The 20538-nt window shown below is 41.0% G+C and overlaps 1 protein-coding gene across 1 annotated transcript in view; it reads right to left on the reverse strand.

The window, feature by feature from the left end:
* The window catches only part of TIPARP (TCDD inducible poly(ADP-ribose) polymerase), a 35849-nt gene extending 15848 nt beyond the window's left edge, over positions 1 to 20001 (reverse strand). The window contains exons 1-2 of the mRNA XM_081329335.1: positions 19697 to 20001; positions 15547 to 16514 (exon numbers count right to left, since the gene is read on the reverse strand). Coding sequence (XP_081185461.1) covers positions 15547 to 16454 — 908 coding nt within the window. The 5' untranslated portion in view covers positions 16455 to 16514; positions 19697 to 20001. The remainder of the gene's footprint in view (positions 1 to 15546; positions 16515 to 19696) is intronic.
* Positions 20002 to 20538: the final 537 nt, after the last annotated feature.

A 20538-nucleotide genomic window follows, 5' to 3' on the forward strand; every position in this document is an offset into this window, starting at 1 on the left:
AGACAGCAGTGAGAGGAGGAGGAGGAGGAGGAGGAGGAGGAGGAGGAGGAGGAGGAGGAACAGCCGTGGGCGGAGCGTCGCTGCAAGACTCTGGTGGGGAGCGCTGGGCACCGGAGCCTTGGCTAAGCTGACGGCCCTACTTCGCTGGAAGCAAAAGCCCGGGAAAAGAAGTGGGTTCGACCTCTCTAGGCACCAGGGCTCCATGGCAGCGTAGCTCCGCCCCCTTCTCTGGCTTCAGAGGGTCTCTTGCTGAAGAGAGAGAAGCTGGGGAGAGGCGACCGGCTCGCTTATCGGAAGAGGACGGACGGGCGGCCAGCCCAGCTCGCCTGAGCTGTTGCGTGGTTGGTTGCCTGCAACGTTCGAAAAAGCTCTTCTTCCCCAGCACGCGCCGCTTACTCCTTACTCCCCGCGTGGCTGAGGATGCGAGACTCCCGCCTGGTCGGCTGCCTGGCTCCTCTTTCTTTGCTCGCCGCGACCCCTCGCCCCAGCCCGAAATAGAGGGATCTGACCGCTTCGCTCTTGGAGGCTTCGCTTGCGTCTGAAAAATTACATGGCTGATTATTTTTTTAACCTGTCCTTTTGATACGTTGCATAATAAAATGTCCTTTGGACCAAAGCAATTAAAAACCTTTGGGGTTCCCCCCCCCCTCTGGAGTGAAGTGCTTTTGATGGTAAAGGTGAGAAAGAAAGAAAAAAGGAAGGGAAAAAAGGAGAAAGGGGGAAGGGGAAAAGGGAGGGAGAAAGAAAAAAAAGGAGAATAGAAAAGAAAGAGAGAGAGAGAGGAAGGGAGGAAAAAAGCAGGAAGAAAAATTAAAAAGAAATGCAAGTAGCTTCCAGTTTCCACAACAAGTAGAAAGCAAGAAATTGAGAGAGAGAGGGAAAGAAAGTGGGAGAGAGAAAGGCAGGAAAGAAAGGAAGGAAGATAGAAAGAAAGAAAGAGAAAAGAAAGAAAGAAAGAAAAAGAGAAAAGAAAGAAAGAAGGAAAGAAAGAAAGAAAAATAAATGAAGGAGAAAAATGCAGAAAGAAAAATTAAAAAGAAATGCAAGTAGCTTCCAATTTCCACAACAAGTAGAAAGCAAGAAATTGAGAGAGGGAGGGAAAGAAAGTGGGAGAGAGAAAGGAAGGAAGGAAGATAAAGAAAGAAAAGAGAGGGAGGGAAGGAAGGAAGGAAGAAAGAAAAGAAGAGAAAAAAGAAAATACAGAAAGATAAATTAAAAAGAAATGCAAGCTTTCCTTTTCCTTCACAGCAAAAACAAACAAAAGCCCCAAAATAAAATAAAATAAAATAAAGAGGCTAATAATAATAATAAGAATAAGAATAAGAATAAGAATAAGAAGAAGAAGAAGAAGTAGTAGTAGTAGTAGTTGGAAGGGACCTTGGAGGTCATTCTAGTCCAACCCCTTGAGAACACAGGCCATCCTCGACTTACGACCGTTCGTGTAGCGACCGTGGGGAGGTCCAACGGTGCGGAAAACGGTGGAGTGCCTCGTGATTTTTTTCATGAAACAAGTGTGCCTTTGCCCAAAAAAGGTTGAAAAACACTGGTCTAGATGTCACTATATTGTCCAGCTATACCAAGTCTTCTAACTTTTTGTAAGTTAGGAACAAGTTATCTGGCTAAGGAGAACTAGATACACCACTAAATAGCTAGGTGTGGGTAGGCTTTACAAGGGCTAACACAACAAACTATGTTCTTCCTCACACTTGGCTGCACAGAGATTCATCCTTTTATATGCTAATTAACTCAACAATCAAGCTCACCTTGATTGTTGAATTTGTAGTTTCCAAGAGTCAGGTTACAGCATTTGTATCCTGGTGAGAATCTAGCACCTTAACAAGAGACTCCTCTGAGGGATGGATCAAGCTCAAACTGGTTTATGATGTTAGATCAGCTGACAAGGTTCTTGTGCTCATCAGTTTCAATATTTTATAATATTTGCTACTGGAAGTATATGTCTCAGTAATCGAATAATTACATTTACTCAATAATTACATGAATTCTACAAAATGTTAAGACAGAATGTGAGTTTGTTGAATTAATTAGTGTATAAAAGGGAATAAACCTTTATCAATAATATTAATAATAATTTATTAAAATTTGTACGCTGTCCACCTTTCAATAACTCTGGGTGGCTCAAAAGTAGACTCAAAATTATCTACGAAATCTCAAATGAATTCTGGATTATCATCTCAATTCTGCCCTACTGTAACAACACTGGAGATACCATCAGCCTGCCTTACAGTGATTTGTGAAGATCAGAACTTTTGTGGGTAGTAGTATGCAGAAAGCGTGTGGAAGAGAGCCAGCCTCAGGTTGATTTCCATGCACAAGTTACACAATGGAAACTTCTGCAGACATGATTTAACTAAATCTGCACACCGGGTGAGGGTGTGGAAGCAGCATTCACATTCAATTAATGAATGCCTTGCTGAGAAAGACAGGGCAGGCTACAGGAGTCAGTTCACCATGCCACGAATGGCTTCCGTGTACCACATTAACTTCAGCCTCCTGGCTAAAAGGTTCCTGACAGGAGACAGGAGGATACTGTGCCCCATCATTTAAGACCTTGCTTCAGTGACTATGCCCTGATTCATCAGCACTGGTCAAGTGGTGTGTGCCCTGCAGTTAGGAGGAGGAAGGAGGAAAACCACATGCAGAACTGAGGTTTTGCTTAATCACTCTTGGAAACTGGCTGACAAAGCTCTTTGTTCCCCTTTTGCCAAACCCTTTGTGGCTTAGCAACAGTAGCTAGGCATGCACGCAACACAACCCAAGTTGACATATAATGCTATTCCTAGTTGTGAAGTTTTAAAGAAATTCAGTGAAGGAGAGTGTGTGGAAATCAATGCCTCCTTTCAGGCTACTGAGAAAACGTAAAGCAGGACACTGAGCAATTTGCTATATGGAACACAGGGCAGGTATGAGTGCCAACAACTCTGCCCAGATTCTGCAGAAGCCGAGAATCTTTATCCCCTCCTCCACAAAGACTGGGTTCTGGACAAATTGCAAGTTTGCTTGTGCCTCTTATTTATTATTTAAAACATGCATGTAGCAGCCCATTTTATAACTAATTCTTGACAACTCCCAATCGAAAGTTAAAACAGCATAAAAGCCATGTTAAAATTATAAAAATGAAACGTACTGTATTTACAACAAAAACCTGGTGCTAAGTCAAACCAATGATGTGCAGCCATCTCATCTTATTCCAGTGTTTGGGGGGAAAGCCAGATCTTCATAGCTTTATACCGGAATTGTCAATTTACAATTAAATAACAAAAAAGGTACGTAAATTGAAACTTGAGACATGGACTTCTTCTGTCATTCTGTTTTCTCCTGCCATCCCAAAAGCACTCTTATTATAGGACCACAGCAGTTCTAGAAACATTAATAGTTTGTACAATCTGCATTTCTAGGTGCAGAAATAAGGAAATGATAAGACTGGGGGAGACACCACAGGTGACAGAGACTCACAAAAAGCCTGTTTCCAAAGAGACTTATGACCGTTTTTCACACCTACGACCATTGCAGCATCCCCATGATCAAAATTCGGATGCTTGGCAACTGGCATGTATTATATGGTGGTTGCAGTGTCATGTGGTCACCTTTTGTGACCTTCTGACAAAATAAATGGGGAAGCCAGATTCACTTAACAACTGTGTTACTAACTTAATATTGCAATGATTCACCTAACAACTTGCCAAGAAAGGTCGTCAAATGGAGCAAAATTCACCTGTCTCGTTTGACAACAAATTTGTGATCTTAAGCTGAGGATTACCTGTATTGAAAGCAATTCTATTTAAGAAAGAAATGCTTAGATCTAGTAAAGATTGGGCCTGTGTGGATGAAAAACCCTTGTCCACAAAACATTTTTCTAACATTTTACTAATTTTGATACTTAACAACAGGAGAAAATGTTGTTTCCTATTTTATCTTCTGAACAATAATCCTGTGAGGAAAGTTGGGCTGACAGAAAGTAACTAGTCCTGAACCATCTATGAGCATCATACTCTTCCTCATTACTATCCAACTGTAACTACTACAGTACTACTAATACTACTACTACTTAGGGAAATGGGAATTGAGTGGATTTTATAATGCCTGAGTTTACAAATTCTCAGTATTCATTTCTACCATATAAAGGCCAAGCACAAGCACATTTGATAGTGATATGCAAAACAGTTTGATTCAAACCAATTTCCTATCCCATTTTTAATGTGAAACTACCTGTTTCCAGAATTTTGGAAGTATCCTAAACCTGAAACAAAACTGCTTTGAATACAAAGTACTGTTCTGAGCTTGGAAACTTTTAAACATGTAAAAATATTTGGAGGATTTTTTTTCCACTCTTCAAGGCTAACGAAACTAAAACACAGGTGGTAATCAGAAATTTCTTGGAACAATTGACTTGAATAGGCTAAACTGGATTGCTGCATTTACCTATGCCTTATTTTCCTGTTAGGCTGCCATGCATTTATTACCACTATACAAGGAACAGACTGACCTAGATCAAACCAGGTGACAGCTGCTTCCCCAATCTTATCATCATAGTAACAGAAGTAAATAGGAGTGTGTTGACAGTTACCTACTCTGGCCCCACCACTTCCAACATGTGTCCTTCAGTTTTCTGAGATCTGTAAGGAAAGAGTCTAATCACTTTGTTTCCTGTATAAACACAGCATATGAGCTTGCAGGAACTCATATCACAGATATCCACAATCATTCAAAGCTTCTCCCATTTAGATCTTTGATGCTTTTAGTCTTGGCACAGCCAAAGCACATAACTGATGCAATTCTAAGAACCAGCCCAGAAATCACCTGAAATCAAATTCATCTGTATTGATTCATAGCAAGCTATCTTCACCAAAACAGCGTTCAGTTAATCCTCAGCTTATGACCATAATGGAGCCAGTCCATTATGATCATAAGTCAAGATGGTTGCAAACTGGATCATCACGTGAGTGACCCAATTTTACAAACTTTTTTCCTGTGGTAGTCATTAATCAAATCACCACGGTCATTAAGTGAATCTGTGGTCATTAAGCAAACACAACTGTCATGAAGAGAGCCCGCTGTTCACTATGGTGCATTTTTGCCAAAAATCAGAAGTAAATTCCAGCTTTTGGCAAAAATGGTGTAAACTGCTGTCATGTGACCACAGGATGCTGCCAAGAAGTATAAATAAGGATTAGTTGTCAAGCACCTGAATGTAGTCACATCAGAAGGGGTGGGGGGGTGTCACAAGTACTTTTGGAGGCTGAGTCAGGGTCCGTGAACCAGTACCGCTCCGTGACATGCCAGGAACCGGGCCGCACAAACAAGCAAAGCCCCATCCGTGGGATGCAGGCAACACACAAAACCACGCACTCTCCAGTCCAGGGAAAAAACGTTTCTCCACGGAACCAGTCCCTGGTGCCCAAAAAGCTGGGGAACTTTGCTCTAAGCTGTAGTCACTAAGCTACCAGTCGTAAGTTGAAGACTACCTATACAGATCACCCTGCATAATTTTTCAGGTTAGGTAAACTCTGACATCCAGGAAAATATGGTGAGTCAAAGGACATTGACTTAAAAAGCTACAGCACTTTTTTTTTTAAAAAAAAAGTCTGACATCTTTCCACATCAAAATATAATCTGCAACCCATGTTGAAAGTGAAGAAAAATGCCAACAGTTTCAGCTATGGCAATCTGATTCTGATCATATTATACAACAGATGCAAATAAAAATAAGTTCCATTATGTACTAGAATTATTTTTAAATAAGCTATCAGGACACCTGCAGCTAAAATAGCAAACACTTTGACTCAACGGGAGCAGTTTTATGTGCCTTTATATGGTGCCAGAAATATAATCACTACATTCTGTTTTGAAAAACAGATTAGCAGAAAACCTTTGAACTTCCTGTTCCAAATGCAAGGGGGAAATTATTTACATGGCACTGGGCCCACAAAATGAAAAGGAATCAGATGCAAGAATGCGAAGATGATAAAATGAACTGTACCATGCTAGGCAGCAGATGGATTTTGCCTTGTGAATCTTCCTTAATATGATTTTTAAACTTAAACACACAGACATGGTTTTTAAAATTAACACACACACACACACACACACACACACACACACACACACACACACACACACACACACACACACAAATGGATGTGTTAAGTCTATTCCCCCCCTCAAGCTTTTGTATGTAATGGAGCATTCAAAATTCTACCCATAGAGAAGCACAGTCCATCCTTTTGACACATTCTCACAACACAGCAAAATTCCCATCCTTCTTTGTAGACATGGCTTCAGATGAAGAGTAGAGGATCAACAGACCATCAATCAAAGGATGTTCCTTATTGAGAACTAACCCAGATTTTTTTTCCTAGTCGGAGCTCATAAAAAAAATATATTTGTAATAATATTGAAGAACAGTAACTAGAATTAACCATTTTAATTATTTTAAACTTTTAAAAGACAACTGTTAAGATTTATTCAAAATATATCCTTCTAAATTTAGAAGGACTGACTTTCATGTAAGTATGCATGTTATCAATTGTCAGAAGACCCCCATATTACACAGTCATCACAGATGTAAAAAGTGAAAATGTAATATGTTATGTGACTGGCAGTCCAAGGACAAGCACTTGAAGTATATATAAGCAGAATTTCTATAAAAACCCTGTAAAAATTATAAGTAAAAACAATAGAAAACAGACTTCAATAAACATAGACTATCAATTCCAAGGAGATTTTAAGGAAGGGGAAGACAGCTTGGGCAAGAAAACCTGAATGGCTATCCCCACTCTCTGTTCCCCAATTCCTTATCAATACAGAGTCCGTTCCCTTCTCTTCTTCCATGGCCCCAAACAATTCTATGCCCAAAGAGAAAGTCAATGCAAGTAGGCCATGTGCTCTACTTACCACTTTACTCCTTGCATATTTGGACAAGGCAATCAGCCAGGCAAGTGATAGCCCAGAGGAACAACAGCTGTGAGGGAGTTCCCAAACAAGTCCCCTTTAACTGGCATAGGCTATGGCAGCTGCTCAATACTTCCCACCCCCACATCCACCCTATCTGTACATATGCCTATTTATTCTTTCTTACATTGCCAACAAGGTTTGGCATCAGAAAATAAAAAGGAATGCAATGTTGAATTTAAGTTTTAGAATAGATACAGGGGGTAAGATCAAGTGAAAAGCAAGCTACTCGTAGGGCACCTTGTTCTTTAGCCTCTGGATGAGCCATTGGTCCAGAATCATGAATGGACTTATAGCATCAAACAATGAAGGTATTATGGATACCAAGCGCAGTGATGGGTCACTGTGCCATGTAAACCATTCAAAACAAAGGAAAAAAACAAACAGCTACCCCCTGCAGGTTACTACCCAAGGCTGGCTGCAGCTTGTCATCTCTTGGATACTCAGAACTGCTGAATTAGACATTTCTTGTTCCTGGCAAGCTTTGCAGATAGCCCACTCAAGTTTTAATAGCTTTAGCCAAATCAGAGTGGTAACCATATGAACTAGGAAGCTCACAAACTAAATGCTAAAAGAGCCAGGTTCAAAAATACCACTATTCATGTTGAGTTGCCAGGATACACAACATCATCTGAAAAACAGAGGGGAAAGTTGGATTGCAGCGGCCACATGTAGGCTCCATGTGAAACTGGCATGGGCTTCAAAAGTTCAGATTTTCTAGACTTATCCAATATACATTAGCTAAGTTTATAAAACACATTAAACCCAGAGGAGAAAAACATAATTCATGTATTATGCCTAAATAATGAAATCATAGTAGGACTTAAATCAATAACAAAGCTCTCATAATATGCAAACAGAACGGTCAGGTATCTTAACACTGGACTACAAACTAAACCACATCATATACTAAGTCACAAATTAACCAATCCCATTGTATCCTGACATGTTACTTAAACTTAGCTTTTGGATGTATGCAAAAATAATAAATGTGGATTGGTAAAATAAGTATTAATTTGGTTTTTTTAAAAGATTACTGGACAAGTTTGCTCCAAAAGGTACTTCATGGCAAATTCAATGGATTGTGTTCTTCAATGTAAACCTCATGTGGATCCTGGAAGAAAAAGAATCCCTAAGTTTGGTGCTTGTTTTATTTCATAAAGGCAATCCAACATGTTAAATGTGCTCATGTGAAGAAGTAATCACCCCTTAAATTCAGTTATTCATTGCATTATTCTTACCAGAAAACAGATACTTCCCCTGAGTCTTCGGAGAAGGGCGGGATATAAATGGAATAAAAATAAAAATAAATAAATAAATAAATAATAACCTCTCACATGGCTATGTAGAAAGTTAGGCCTGTTTCTCCAGAATGAACTGCTTCAACTCTGTAACATCTGAGAGTTTTCTAGCATTTTCCAGCTTATTTCAGATCCTGTGATAAGCTTTCTGTGGGTTTAACTCTGGGCTTTGATCCGATTATTCAAAAATGCTGAATTTGTTTTTCTTCATCTGCTAGATTTGCTCATACAATATACTGAGACCCTTGCCGTGCTCCACAAACTACTTCTGTTTCAGCATCAGCTGAAGATGGCCTACCGATTATTCTGATACAAAACAGAATCCATGCTTCCTTTAATAGTGGCATGTCCTGAGGCAGCAAAACATTCCGAAACCATGACTGTATCATCTCTATGCTTGACAGTTGGTATGAGGTTCTTATTGCAAATAAGTGTTTGGTTTCTGACAAATGAAACAACACCTACATGACTAAAAAATTTCAATTTGATTCATTTGTTTTTAGAGCATTCCTCCAGAAATCTCAAGTAAAATACTTGGGAAGCTTCACTATTACTCCCAATCTTCTCCACATCAAGATTATATAACTTTTCTACTAATATTCAGTGGCAATAATATGCAAAAATTCCAAAAACCTAAAAAGGGGGAAACAGATTTTCATAGAATGGTTTTGATGAACAGATATGAACATATTTAAGATATGTTAGTGGAATTCCACTTTTTTTCCTAAACAGAACCAACCAGGGAAGCTTGGCAGCCTACAAGCCTACGAGGCTTGGGATATGCCGATGAAGATTCTCAGTCATCTAGGTAGAGTTGCTTGGAAGCTGAGTCCTGGCAACTGGACTACTTGTTGATTCAAAACATTTCACAGCTTATCCAAGTAGCTTCTTCAGCTGAACTGAAGAAGAGTGAAGAAGAGTAAAGAAGCTACTTGTACAAGTAGCAGAACGTTTTGAATCAACAAGAAGTCTAGTTGCTATGACTCAACTTCCAGACAGTTAATTCCCATTGGGACTTAATATCAGTCCCTGTAAATGCAGTAAATCCTAGGTCACCAGAATTCTCTCGCAAGTAGAGGTAGTCCTCGACTTACAACAGTTTATTTAGTGAATGTTTAAAGTTACAACGGCACTGGAAAAAGTGATGTATGACCATTTTTCACATGTATGGCCTTTGTAGCATCCCCGTTATCATGTGATCAAAATTCAGATGCTTGGCAACTGGTTCATACTTATGACACTGCTGTATCCCAAGGTCATGTGATCACCTTTTGCAACCTTCTGATGAGCAAAATCAATGAGGAAGCAAAATTCCTTTAACAACCGTGTTACTAACTTATCAACTGCAGTGATTCACTTAACAACTGTGGCAAGAAAGGTTGTAAAGTGGGGCAAAGCTCACTAAACAACAGAATTTTTGTGCTCAATTGTAGTCGTAGGTTGAGGACTACCTGTACAACTTTTTCATGGGCTTGGGATGGAAGTTGGATTGATAAGGGTGTTTGGGTCCATGGTACAATCCTCATTTGAGACACAAAAGAATATGCTTTTCTCACCAAATTAAATGATTTAGTCTTTTTTCTTCTTGCAATTTCAGAAGATTTTGGCTATCCCATGTACATTTAGAACATTTTAAGAGTTGTTCTTCCCACCCAGCAGGTGGAGGTTGGGTAGGAAAGCAAACATTGCAGGGTCCAAACTGAGTCAGTCATTGGGACCAGAGGTGACAGACTCAGATTGGAGCCTGCAACAATTATCCTGGGACACGTACAGTATATTTACTTATGTTCACAACAAAGGGAAAGGCGGATAGAAGAATACACAATTTGCTACCCTTAAATTGTTCTTTATTAAAACTGAAAAGGCAGTATCAGTTGCCGCATTTCACTGAGACAGTTCATCAGGGCAGCAACATTTTTAATCAGCATCCTTTCCCGCTGACTGAAGAATAGAAGGAATGCACATAAATGTGATGAAATTATCCTTTGTCTATCATTGCAATGTACTTAAGTATAAAATAATATGGCTACCAGATCTAGGCTATAAATCATGGCCGACAAAGAAATATAGAAAACCCAAACTCTTTTCTGTTTTAATATAAGAACATAAGCTGTGCTCTGCCAGATCATACCCTTGTTCTGTTCTTTCTAGTGGCCAACCAAAATACAGAAGGAAGCCCATTAGTCTTCCAGCAGATGACCTTGGCAAATAATAAAAATGGTATAGCTGTGTTTTGAGATAAAATAATGACTTGCAACTTCAAATATTTTAAAGCTTTTTGGCAACCATCAGCAAGATGATAGGGCAAATATGCTGAATCACAACCGAGTGTAGCCCTTTTGGATCAAAGCAGCTTAATAGCAAAAAGCAAACAACAATTCAGTTGCATTAATCAATAAGATGTATTAAACCATCTGAACACATTTAGAAAAAATGTGTGCAGGTTTAAAAATTCATAGCTTTCATCATTAATAATTATCCCAGCAGCAGTCTTAGAAACTCAAATGCTTCAATGGAGAATATAAAATTAAGTTTTTCCTCATTGCCCAGGAAAATAATTAACGCACGTAATCTTTGACTTACAACCATTCATTTAGTGACCATTCAAAGTTACAGCCGCACTGAAAAATAACTTATGATCAGTTTTCATACCAACAACTGTCACAGCATCCCTATGATCATGTGATCAAAATCTGGGCACTTGGTAACTGGCATTTATCACCATTTGCAAATTTCCCAACTGGCTTCTGACAGCAAAGTCAATGGGGGAAGCAAAAATCACATAATGACATGATTCACTTAATAACTGCAGTAATTCACTTAACGGTGGCAAAAAGGTCATAAAATGAAGTGCAACTCACTTACCGGTAACTGTCTGGCTTAGCAACAGAAATTTTGGGCTCAACTATGGTCATAGGTCAAGGACTACCTGTAACAGTTACAGAGCCCGTTGTCCCAATTCTCTTAATTTGCTCACACGTTCTTGTTTTATCTTCTTTAAAGAATGTTTTATTTAGATAATTATTATTGTCTTGTATACTTTTTATGGTAACCTCATTGCTTTATTTGAAAATATTTTTAATGCATTACTTTAATTGTATTTGTACAAGAAGTGAATGCAAAACAATACAAATAATTCTAGCAAAGTAGTTTTGAACATTATAACCAGCCAGAAATTCCGCATTGTAAAATGACACTTAAATTTTATGGAGTTGTATGAATACAGAGAGATTAGATAAAATCTTAAAGTCCCCTGAAGGCTTTTAAATTTATCCAAACCACATTGTAAAAGGTACTTTACTATTTTCCTCTGTGGAAAACAACTCTATTTGATTGACATAGTGTCTTTATATTTTTACTTTTTCCTCTTCTCACCAATAATTTGCCCTGTATGCACATGTGCCGAGAAGTCAAAATTTGGCTTTTCCCAACTACATGAACATTTCCTACTCTTGCTTACTTAAATATACTTTCTACATGTGAAAATTGCAACTTATGGTGGATGCAATGCATCCATTTCCTAAAGACCTAGAAGGATTAAAGCGAAGGTTCCCATGATTTGGGAGATGAGTAAAACCAAAACTAGGTTTGTTGTTGTTTAAGAGTTTAAAATAACATTGATGTAGACAAGAAAAAAGTAACTTTGCTGCAGAACAACATACAAGTTTTAAATCAATTTGTCTTCCTTTTATAAATTTCAAAAGGAAAGCAACACATGACAGGCAAGCCTTCAAGAATGAAAAAGAATAGTATTTGAATTATTGATTTGATTTACCCCTCTAAAGTTTGAAGTCCTGAGACTAGAGAGTTGAGCTCATCCTCTACCACATGCATAATAGACATTCCTCGGATCCAAACCATCCACAATAGAGGTTCATTCAGCTTCTGCTTTAATGTCACAAAGAGAAATTCCACAACTTCCCCAAGGCAACTGTTCAACCAGCCAACTGCTCCTACTCTTTGACAGCCATCTTATCCCTCCTTCTACTCCCAACACTTTCACTGTGTCAGTTAAATCACTCTGATTACTCTTCCTTCTGTATTTGCATTAAGCTTAGGTTAGTTCTGTGCTGACCTAGACTGGAATGTCAAGTGGGTCTTGCAAAACCAGCTCAGCTGCCCAAGTAATTGCTTGGAGCAGCAGCAATTTTGTGGGTGCAACTAAGGCTTTGTTCCATCCAAGTGGAATGTCCTAGGATGAGAGATGAGGGCATGAACCTTTGGGTCATGCAGTGCAGCTGTTTTAAAGTACGGCAAATAGCTGTGGGTTAGTGCTATTCAAAATCATTTCTCCCAGCCCTGTTTTTGCTATTGTTGATTGTTTAATAACAAGGTCAGGTGCAAACAAATTTCTCTGGCACTATTCCCCCCCAAACACTACAGGCAGATAGATTAAACCAACCAGTTTTGACATTTCTTTCTAAATTCATGTCTGAATCTAAGAAATACGTAAATAAATCCTATAATCAACATGGATGTAATATGCCATAATCATAGTGAATCAGCAAGCAACAAGAGAGATTTGCAGAGGGAGCTCAAAATACTTGTTTACTTTCAAGATGTTTCTTCTGGCATCCTTTGCAGACAAATTAGAAGTGTGTTTCTCAACCTTAGCAATTTTTAAGATCTGTGGACTACAACCTCCAGAATTCCCTAGCCAGCAAGGCGAGCTGAAGTTCATGCATCTTAAGGTTGCCAAGGTTGAGAAGCAATGATCTAGAAAGAGGCATTACAAGTTCTTTTCAGCTGTGCAAAGTATGAACAAGTGCAATGCCAATACTTCCCTAACTCTACAGAAGCGGTTGAGTCAATAAGGCAGCTTAACAAGGAAGAAAGACATTGCATCACCATGCCCATGTAGTCCGATGGCCAGACAGACCAGCAACCCATTTGTGAGTTATTCTCTAGTTCCCAATAACTTTGTGTGGCTTTTTAAATATTTGTTAACCAGTTCCTGAGGATCCCTCAATCATCATGTGAAATTTGTTTTGATCAACAATAATTAACTTGCTAAGACAGCAATGTCTTTCAAAGAACAACACTTAAGGAGCAGGACACACAGCTGGATAAGCTCAGAAGCAATGAAATAAAATATTAAAATTATTTTTATGTACATTTTGTCATATTTAACACAATTAAAATATAAATACATAGACATGTAATCCTATCACATTAACAACTCAATTCAGTGGCCATTTTTGTAAATAATAATAATAATAATAGTTGGAAGGGACCTTAGAGGTCATCTAGTCTAACCCCCTGCTCAGGCAGGAAATCCTATACCATTTGAGACTAGATGACCTCCAAGGTGATTCCAGGGACCTCTCTTAAGACTTCTGGGTATGCTTTTAGAGTCACCTGCATCCTTGGGGATTCAAATTATGTATGAACCTCTGCTTTAAAGAAAATAAGGAGTGGTGTACGAGGTTCTTCCACTCTGTATCTCTACCCTGTTGCCTAGAATTTAATCCAATTTTGTGCTGGCTAACATAACAGACAGTATGTTCCTCTCCCAAAGGTCTGTTAGTCTACATGTTACTTCACACACTCCTTTGTTCCTAGCACAGATTGCTCTACTTGCACCACAAACAATTCAATCCTAAAGCCCTTTGGTGCTTAGCCAAAGCCTGGGTGCAACCTAAAGAGTTCCTAGAGAGATCTACGTGCATTAGACCCCCCCCCCCATCCTCCATTAAAGAGATGTAATCTTTAGGGATCAACAGCTGCCTGCAACAGCTATTATAGCTTCATTTAACTTTACCATTTCTTGCCAATTTATCACCTTTTGCAAGTATTGTATTGAAGTCTTCTTCTAATTATGTTGTTTCTTGCTCAGCGTGATAAAGCACATTTTTGGAATCTCAATATTTTAGCTGTGTGTAAAATGGTGCTCAACTATTTCAACTTTTGCCTTTGTATAAATCCAACTACATTTGGAATACTGTATGTATCTTGCTGCAGCTTAGAAAGGAAATTTGAAAAAAATGTAGAAAAAGGCAATCAAGATAGTCAATTCAGTCACTGCTCTGTAAAGAAAGGTGACAGCTTTGGGGCTTTTAGATATGATAAAAGATATGATAAAAGTGAACAAAGTTATTAATGTAGAAAGTAGAAAAATGTATAAAGAGCAGTTCCTGTCTCACAATGAGAAAACAATATCAACTGAAACTGAATACAAGAAAGCTGTTAATTCATTTGTTGAAAATTCCATGTGCCTTTAGAAATACATGGCAGTGGCCATCAGTAATATTTTTTTTTATTTTTTAATTTTAATTCCATTTATATCCCGCCCTTCTCCGAAGACTCAGGGCGGCTTACAAGCTTAGCAGTAGCCTTCATTCTATGTATATGCCTGCTTATTAGGGCTTTCACACACACACCCAAGCGGCATTATTACAAAGTCAGCTTAATTGCCCCCAACAATCTGGGTCCTCATTTTACCTACCTGGAAAGGATGGAAGGCTGAGTCAACCTTGAGCCTGGTGGGACTCGAACCTGCACTAATTGCAGGCAGCTGGTGTTACTTAAGGAGGCATTAGCCCACTGCTCCACCAAGGCTCTAATATGACATTAACAATCCATTTAAGAACACTATTAGTGCATGCTCCTTAAATCTAATCACAAAAGAAGAAAAACAGGAGACAGCATCTATTTGTTGACTATGGGAATCTAGTTGATCTAAAATAAGACTTGTGATCTGCCCAGAATTGCGCAGACTAGAAGTGAGCCAGACTAAAAATATATAATCTCAACTCAAGTTATCTCACAGAGATAGGGGAAATGGCAGGAAAGGTGAGATATTGATCTAACAAATCAGTCAATCAAAAGTTTTTACACTGTTTCCACTCTACAGCACTTTTAGTTTCCAAAGTTAATCACAGCTAATCACTGCAACCAATGAGAAAACTCAAATAGTTACATCCACCAACAGGATCCATTTTCTTCAAATACCTGTTTGACTTTTACTTTGGTATCTCTTGAACCATTATTTCATTATTACTGACATCAGACAAACGACCATCCAATTAATGAACCTAGAAACTCAATTATGCATAAAGTCCTCAGAGAAAGTTTTTTTCAATACATAATTGTCTTCTAAGAATAGAAGGTAAAGGGAGGGAAAAGGAAGCTTTTACATTTGAACCTGTTCCCCAACATGTACATCATCTGCCCTAATCAGACATGAAATGTCACGTTCTGCACAAATTCTGCAACTCTAGTAAGATTCCTAAATCCTACTTTTTGTTCCACCAGCACAATTATATTAAAGACCTACCGGTATCTCATTTTGACTTTGTCATTGTCTGGATTGCAGTAGAGTCTCTCCAGATGCTCCTGGGAGTCAGTAGTCACACTTTGCCACACTTGTGTAGCGGTTCTCCTGGCTTGCCAGTGATATGGCAGGACAGTATGATGCTTGGGGCAATCACTGCCATACACACACATGCCTTGAAGAAAATGCACACAGATGTCAATCCCATCCTTCTGGTGGGTATGATATTGCAACTGATTCAAAAGTTCAAATACCAAGTCAAGGGAAGCATCTTCACTTTTGTTCTGGAAAAGACCAGCTCCAAACTTATCACCTGGATTCCCGTTACACTGGAGCAGGCACTGGTTGTTACTTGGGGGTATCCCAGATGGGTAACCTTCAAGTATCTTGCCAGGGTATGCAAGGAGGGCAGCAGCATTAGAGGCAGCATGCAAGCAGCTGTCTTGGAATGGCTCATTAGCAGGAGAGGTAATGGAGGGGAAGCGCTGGTCCTGTGGCTGGACCTCCTCTTCAAGATGTCCATCTGATAGTTGTCCCTGAACTGCTGGAGCTCCTGGCACTAAGACGGCTACATTGCCATCTGGTTGTGGGCATGGAGCTGCAATTCCCAAGTTCTTTTTTGCAACAGATTCACACAAGTTACTATGGCTACTATTCTGTCCCCTGGGCACGAAAATTCCATCCAAGGTGCCTGTGCCAAGCAAGCTGGTGAAGATCGGCCGCAGAGCCCGCAGTGCTTCTGAATCCAGCCTTTTTTGCATCTGCTGCTTCTTCTTAAAACATGGCTTGATTGGTGGTATCTTTTCGGGAACACTCGCAGATGGAGGAAACGCCTCTGGAGGATCAGGGGGCTGTGTTTCCTGACAAGCAGCTGGCTGGACTTCACAAGGAGACTCCATTTCAGTTTCCATTGGGCGTTCTGTGCGTCCTGGGCCCACCCTGTTCAGAATTAATTTCCAAGTCCTAAAGACCTACAAGTAGACAAAATAAAACTGTTATTATTGAAGGAGAGTTGTGTCACATCTCCGGTGACAAAGAACCAGGACTCCGATAACACCCCTTATAACACATTTTATGGATTCTTTCATCAAGAGATGAGAGTTAGAAAAGATGCTATCAAGTTCCCAAAATAAAAAGGTAATTTCTCTCCATTCTTGAGGCTGGACACAAAGCCCAAAACCAATTAAAAACTGAAGACCTAAAACCCTAATAAACATATTCAAGTTTCCCTGAATCCATAAATAGTCCAGCTCTGGAACAGGCATTAAAACTACCTCCCCACCCTAACCCCCAATTTCCCTATTATTTATTTATTTATTTATTTATGCAGGACAGATTGTCCTAGATTCTTAACATCCCTTTGGATGTGTTCAATGCTTTCCTTCCTTCTGCTGTTCTTTCACAGATTAATGAAGATAAAGGACAAACATACCTGCACCAGTTGGTTACTCTAACAACAGGAAGAGATTCATTTTCCTTCCACAGATGACCTTGCAAGTTGCTACATTCAGAATTAATGACTAACAGCATGTGGGAATGTGAAACTCTTTCAAAAGACTCTTGAAAAAGAGACCTTGTGCACAGTGGCTTCGGAACTGCCAATTGTTCCTCCCTCCAAGCTTCCTGGACAGTTTCGTATTCCCACATATTGCCAGTCATTCTATCTGAATCACATTCCAGAAACCCTGGCTGTTTCTGGCTAAATGACACAGCAAATAAACATGCTGCCACCCACAGGCGGAATCAACTATTGCAGGTCCGACTCTAGTCAGAAAGAAAAGGCAAAACAGCAGCTGCACATATGCAAAAATTAAGGTTTGGAAATGTTCTCTTCTAGCAAGAGCCTAGGGAGGCAGTTAAAATGCTTAAAAGGGAGGGAGTAGAAGTTCTTTTGAATTGCTTCTCTGGCTTTCTAAATAACCAGTACAAAGTCTGTCGCTAGGAGCAAGAAGAAACTAGATAAAGGAAAACACATACTAAAATGTTAAAAAACGCTCTCCTGCCTTTTTCCCACCAGGCCTTTCTCAATTTTACAAAAGGGAATTTGCATGTACATTTGCTTTCAGAGGAATTTCAGTTAAACTCTCATGGGTGGAGTATTCTTCCACTTCCTTAATTACAAGGTGGCCTAGAGTGCTGCCTTTGCTTGTCATCTTTCCAGCAGCCAACAGCTCTTGTCTCAGATTTTATAAGTGTCAATTAAATCCCCAAGAAATTCTTCCTGCTGGGATGTTCAGACTGGGACATGTGGGCAGCCAGGCAGGTTTCAGAAGGATAGAGAACTACACCACAAAAAAAATGTTACCAACACTAGCTGTACTGTATTATCATCAATCATCTCCACAAACAGAGGAAATAACACATTCCATCAAAGTTCAAAAGAAATTCTTGGGCCCCTTATGAGACAGAAAAAGAGAAGCCACTTTTGCTGGGGAAGAAATTCTGAGAAATTGTAAAGCAGATTTGGGCATGATACGAATACTGAATCCAGCAAGCCAGTGAACGCCCCTATCCCTTCGTGCCAGTACAAAAAAGATGCCTCCCTTAAGACACAGAGCTGTGCCAGGCTATTGTACAAAAGATTGAACTGGCCATCTACTGCCAGGCCAAGCAGACGGACAACGACAACTATTTGTGTATCTTGTGGACTCAAAACCTTTGCAGACTTTTTTACTGGGTTGTTTTTGTTTCATCTAATGAATTCTTTACAGGTTTTACTTTTGAAAATAAAATAACCCATCCATTTCCAGGAGCAGTTTCACCAAACCCAAGATATCATAAATGGTTAATCAGCTGCCCATTTTATCATTAACACGAGGTTACACCTCCTTTATGCCACCATAAAAACTCAAATCATTATACACTTTATGTCAGAGCAATTCTTATAAGGCAAAATGGATATATACACATACTCCCCAAATTAGTCTGAAAGGTTATCTATCCCTAGAGCAAATAGTTTTGGAGAGGTTGCCAACCAATTTACTCCCCGTGCAAACCTTACGTGCAAACCTTAAGGGGTCGAGCAAGTTTATGCAGAACCAAGATTACTCAGATGGATGAGTCCCTTTCCTGTTCACCAGCTCCAGATATACAGCTGTTCATTCATTACACTTCCTGAAGTTTTACAATTCCAGGATTATGCACCATCGTTAAAAGCAGTCCCCTCCCCGTTATTTTGCCTAGGAGGGATCTCATTCCAAGAAGATCAATTATTCAATAGAGAATAGGCTGCTCCTCTTGCTTAACATAGATCCAAGCGTCGAAACAGCGGTGGGCGTAGGGTTTTGCTCGCATTCTTTCTAAGCGTTGTTTTGAATTGTGAGATTCTCTAATCCAGATCCGTTCATGCGCCGAAAGGTCCAGATTATTCCCTCTGCATTAATTAACATACCATTGCGGCGTTGCTGCCAAAACAACCGAAGGGGATTCCGAGACTCTGTTCTGGAAGGCGCTAAATCTCACTCACAACTACGTTTCAGCGCTTTTTCTGAAAGCGGGACGGAAGCCGTCCCGCTTTCAGACAAGCGGCTTAAAACTTTTTTTCTCTCTCTCTCTTTCTCTCTCTGGTCCCAGTTGCTTCCCTTCCTGGGCAATGCACACTAATTTCGAATTCGAAGCAAGTCCTGGCCAGCTCAAAGCGAGGCTTCTGGGGCTTGGGATCCAGTCCATGGACCGAGTCCGAAACGGCTGCCCGGGGAAGACCAGAGGAATCGAAAAGGACGCGCCTCTGAGCCAAGAGCAGGCTGGAAGGAAAAAAAAAACCCACCAAAACGCCCGCGCCCACCTTCGTGCTCGGCTTCCTTTCTCCTCTTCAGCGCTCCAACCCAACCCCCACCCGGACCCCCTTTTTCGTTCCCTTCCCGACCCCGATCCCAGGGACGCCGTCCTCCGAAGCCAATCCGCAAGGCTCCCAGGACGAGCGTTTTGCAAAGCGGGAGGGTAACGTTCAACCAAAGCCAACCTCCAGAAGCCGGGGCAGGCCAAGATTTTTATTATTTTTATTTATTTATTTTTAAAAAGTACTACTGCGCGTAAATCCCTCGGGCCCAGCTCTGCCCTGGGGGCCTTGGCAAAAGTAAGGACGCCTTTGCTGAGGAGGGTGGGGGAGAGAAAGAAAGGAAGTTTCCCCCCCGAGTCTGCGGCTTGGACGCACCTCGCTTCTTGCTGCTCGGCGGCCGGCACCAGCAGCTTAGAAAGGCGGCGAAGTCGAGTCTCCGGGCCGGAGCGGCGGCTCCTTCCTCGGCACCGTCCGTGCGCTCAGCGCAGTCTGCTAGGGACGGTGGCGCTCCGCGAGCTGGAGGAGCAGCCGTTCCTGCCTGGACGTGACCAAGCTCCCATTCTGGACGCGGCGCTGGGGAGGGGTGGAGGGAGGCCGGCGCTCGCACCAATTCCCAGCCAGCTCCTCTCTCGCCCTCGCCGCCGCCTCCTCCTCCAGCTCCGAGCCCTTCGGAACACTGCGCGGCTCACATGTTCCTCGCAGCCTGTTTTAAATACCGCTTCCTGCAAAGCCCTCGGCCAACAGCTGCACGATCCGGGGGAGGAGCCTCGCAGCCGAAAGGGGCGGAGCCTGATCCCACCTTTCTTGGCGTGCGTGCGTGCGTGTGTATACGAGAGGAACTCAGGTTCAGAGAGGCATTCCAGGCCGACAACCCCTCTACCCGGCCTCCTTTCCCTCCGGCCTCGCCTCGTTTGCGCCGTTCCCACCCGAGCAGGGCGGGCTGAGAGGAAGGGCCGAGCGGGCTCACGGCTCCCTTATTTGCATAAAGTTCTTGCGGCTTGGGCGGGGGGGGGAGAGGACACGTACGCACGCACGCACCCGGCAACTGGCGTGGTTGCAAAGAGCTACTTCAGGGGTCTTCAAACTTGGCCCTTTTATGACTTGTGGACTTCAACTCCCAGAATTCCTCAGCCAGGCTTGCCTGGCTGAGGAATTCTGGGAGTTGAAGTCCACAAGTCATAAAAGGGCCAAGTTTGAAGACCCCTGAGCTACTTTGT

This window comes from Vipera berus (genome assembly GCF_964194415.1).
Source record: "Vipera berus genome assembly, chromosome: 5".
Classification (NCBI taxonomy): Eukaryota; Metazoa; Chordata; class Lepidosauria; order Squamata; family Viperidae; genus Vipera; species Vipera berus.